Source organism: Humulus lupulus, chromosome 7, assembly GCF_963169125.1.
Source record: "Humulus lupulus chromosome 7, drHumLupu1.1, whole genome shotgun sequence".
NCBI classification, from domain to species: Eukaryota; Viridiplantae; Streptophyta; class Magnoliopsida; order Rosales; family Cannabaceae; genus Humulus; species Humulus lupulus.
The window spans coordinates 78,582,836-78,586,994 of NC_084799.1; the positions used below are offsets into that span (position 1 = coordinate 78,582,836).

General features: G+C 30.4%; 1 protein-coding gene across 1 annotated transcript; it reads right to left on the reverse strand.

Moving 5' to 3' along the window:
- Positions 1–397: 397 nt before the first annotated feature.
- LOC133789740 (GDSL esterase/lipase At1g09390) lies at positions 398–3,443 on the reverse strand. The gene is made up of 5 exons (XM_062227499.1): positions 3,098–3,443; positions 1,533–1,721; positions 1,278–1,441; positions 889–1,153; positions 398–744 (listed from the first exon to the last, which is right to left on the reverse strand). The coding sequence occupies exons 1-5, from the start codon at positions 3,372–3,374 to the stop codon at positions 512–514; spliced, it is 1,128 nt and encodes a 375-aa protein (XP_062083483.1). The 5' UTR covers positions 3,375–3,443; the 3' UTR covers positions 398–511.
- Between the last annotated feature and the right edge of the window lie 716 nt (positions 3,444–4,159).

Genomic DNA, 4,159 nt, shown 5'->3' on the forward strand with positions numbered 1-4,159 from the left:
GTTAATTTTTTATTTAATATTTAAAAAAAATAAAACTAAAAAATAGTTTTTTAAAAACATTAACCAAACACCTCTTATTTTTTGAAAACTACAAAAACTGTATTCTGTTCTTATTTCTGAGAATACAACTTTGAAAAAAAAAACAATGTCAAACAAGCCCTAAGATTTTCGTAGCACAAATTTGTATACTTATTTTTGCATTCATCTTAAAATTTCTAAAATAGAAGATAATTTCAAAATTCATTAAAAAAAATCATAATTATTTATTAAAAAAACATTTAAAAAATCTTATGTTTAAAGAAAACAAATAAGAAAAATATATTATATTTTAAAAAATATATATATATATAATTGATAAATAAAATCTAAACAATAATAATAACATATTTTTGCAATATATTTTATTGTAAATTAAAAAATTTTATTAATATTTTTTTTTCTAAACCCAAATTTTCTACTCTTAGTTCTCTTGGCAAGTACAATACAAAATGTGTCTCATTACCATGAAGAATCAACTGCTACAAAAGAAATCAAATTTGAGCCGAGGTGTTGAATAAGCCGTGGAAAGAACTTTGGATGCAACAATGGAATTCGCAGCCTCTGAGTAATGAACTCCGTCCCAGCTTATGCGCCGTGTTCCTTCGTCACACACTTGAGAGCCAGCTTGACCACACATCACTCTCATATTGTAATTGTAAGGAGGACCTCCCGCACCACAACATGCCATTAGAGGGCTTGAGAAGCCTGCAAAATTCATATTGTCCACTCAAGCAATCAGTTAGCTTTTAGTTCCTTCCACTTGGTAAAATGAGAGACAAGCAAAATCTAAGATATCAGTAACATGGGATTTTGACATATTTGATTTGGAGTTAGTAGTACAAGGCTTACCATATTTGGTAGAGTTGGCAATAAGATCATACTTGATGGAGTAGATATCTACATACACAATGGCGGCACCTCTCATTTCAATTCTCATCTTTTGACATAATCGACGCAGTTCTTCGTTGAACATCTTCGCTGCATCATTATAACTCGAAATGCATCCATGTTGGTCTAACTTCTGATTCTTAACTAATGAAAGTTTCTGAGGGAGACAACCTAATGGCCCTGTGTTATGTACCCAAAAGTTCCTGCCCCCTTGATCGTATAGAGTCTGCATTTGATGCACAATGAAATCTTATGTGCATATATAATAACAAAACGATTATATATTGAGTAAACTAAGTGTTAATGCATATTCAAGAATTTGTGAAATATTGAGCAATTTCTTTTCTCACCTTAATTGCATTCTGTATTTCTCTAGTTATGGATGGAATCATATTTACAACTTCAACATACGACATATTTTTAGCAAAAGAGTCAGCAATGTCATTTTGCCCAATATCGATGATGTAAAGAGCCTTCTTAAATCCTTCATCGGTGATCAAATAAGGATTTGAACCTAAATCACAATTTATTATCAACACATATTAAGTTTATACATTAATTATACAAAATTTAAACCATTCAAACTCATCATATACCAAACAAACCTGCTGCAATAAGTTCAAGAGTCCTAGCTTTGAAACGAGTGAACTGCATGACCTGAATATTCAAAGAGAAGGGTACATATTTAGGGAGGGTTGAGGACCCCACAATTGCAAAACTGGCACCATTTGTGAACCTGCTCCATGCCAATGAGTCTAAATATGGAATCAAAAAACTTGTCTTCAAACTTTGGCCTGCATAAGGATTAAAAATGACACAAATTTTTAGATATAATAACATACCTAACATAAATCAACCTTGGATCCCCAAGGCACATTGTTAAAACATTCTGAAAGAAAAAACATGTATATTGAGACAAGACATCTCACAAGGCAGACAACCAGTTGCACTAAAACAGATCAAATCAAATCTTTATTTTTCTATAATTATTTTGAATAAAAATAACTGTACTAACACATCAGGGTAGATTTCATTTGTTGGGTTCTCTTCTACACGAGTAGGGCTGGCAATTTTCGATACAACACGATGACACGACTCGAAAACAACACGAAATAAATAAGTTTGGGTGACACATTTAATTTTCGTGTCATAATCGTGTCGACATGTTTAACACGTTTATTAAACGTGTCATTTTCGGGTCAACACGCTTAACCCGAAAATGACACGCTTAAGACACGTTTAAGATGATATAAACATTTAATTTATTTATATTATGTTAATCGTGTCAATTTTGTGTCGTGTCATTACACATTTAATTGTTTATTAATCGTGTCAGTTTTAGATTTGTGTCAAATGACAAATTTATTAAACGTGTTATTGTGTCGTGTCGTGTGACCTGCTAAGATAATCGTGTCGTGTACGAGTTTGGATTTCTGACACAAATAATAATCGTGTCGTGTACAGATTTATTCTAATCGTGTCATGTCATAATCGTGTCGACACGATTATAACACGATAACACGAATTGCCACCCCACGAGTATAGCATTGGAAGTTTATTCATTGTAATAAAATAAAGTAAACATGCCCACCAATTATAATAAAATAAAGTAAAATTGCCTTTTAAAATAGTTGACTAAGATAAAGTGAAATATTAATTTTGGTAAATTTTATAAAACAAAATATTATTTTGATTAAATAAATCTAATCCAAAAAACAATCTGCTTCAAAAAAATTATATAATTAACTACATTTTGAAGTTTCAACTAAGGGCAAAAATGTAAATAGAGAGAGAAAGTACATTGATAATAATGGATAATAATAACTACGGGAAATGGGTTGAATCTAGGGAAAGATGAATAGAACATATCAATGATGGGACCCACTTTATTTGACTCAATCAACTTCTACTCAGACAGCTTCCGAAATAGGAGAACAAGATTCACATTTGTCCGAACCCATCTCAAACGCTGTCGTTTTGACCGAGTAAGTAAATAAAAAATAAATAAATAAAACCACCGTCAAACTCAAATGTGATGTGCTGCCGACAGACACATAATAAAGTATAGAATCATAGATCATGTCGTTCCGGGAAATATAATCTTCACTTTTTAATTTAATTAAATTATTTTAAAAAAGAAAAATAAATGAAAAATGGCGGAGGAGCTTACAGAGGAAATCAATGATGAGCCGTCCATCGGACAAGCGACCGGTTGATCTGTTAAAAAAGACCCGGCCATTGGGGAGGCTGACGGTGAAGCCGAGTCCGGCGACGAGTCCACCCGTGTCCGAGTTCGAGTCGCCGAAGTTGAAGATTACGGGCCTGTTCTTGCACTGCGACACCACTGGGCTCACCGCTGAGAGGAGGAGCAAGAACAATGCTAACAGAGTGAGAACGAGGGACTGATGAGAATGAGAATGAGAAGAAAGAAGAGAAGAGGAAGCCATGGATATGATTAGGACGGAGTCACTCTGCACTCTCTTTAGAGATTTCTATGCTATGGGTTTTTATAACTTTTGAAGAGAGTGTTAAAAAATACTCAAGTTTGGTATAATAAAAATAATAATAATAATAATAATAATAATGGATTCTTAACCGTAAAATTGTTATAACCTATAATAAAAAATAGGGAATTTACCTGATTTTGTAAATCATCATTTTATTACTTTCTGTTTTTAATAATGTTCATATAATATATTATATTTTAAAATTATACATATTTAATATTCTAAATTCAGATTTGATAGATAAAATTTTGTCAATATGATAAAACTGTCATCAGTTATATGTAATTAAGTAATTAAATTGAAATTTGGAACTTACATAATTGACAACAGTTTGATTAAATTGGTAAAATTTTATTAATTAAATTTAAATTTAAGGTACCAAGTATAAACAATTTTAAAATACAAGGTATCATACGAGTATTATTGAAAACAAAAGGTACTAAAATAATACTTTTCAAAAATACAAGATACCAAATAATTACCTACTTTAAAAAATAATAAAAAAATAGCTATATTTTTATCATTTTACCATATATTCTTAAATTTAGGATGTCCTTCCAACAAAATTTCTATTTTTATTTAGTCCGTATTATTTATTACTTATCTTGAAAGTATTAATAAAAAATTAAGTATATTATTAAAAACAATAACACCATTTCTAATAATATACGATTGATTAATTAATCATCTACTTAATAGCAATGTAAAAATAATTTTATAAAAGT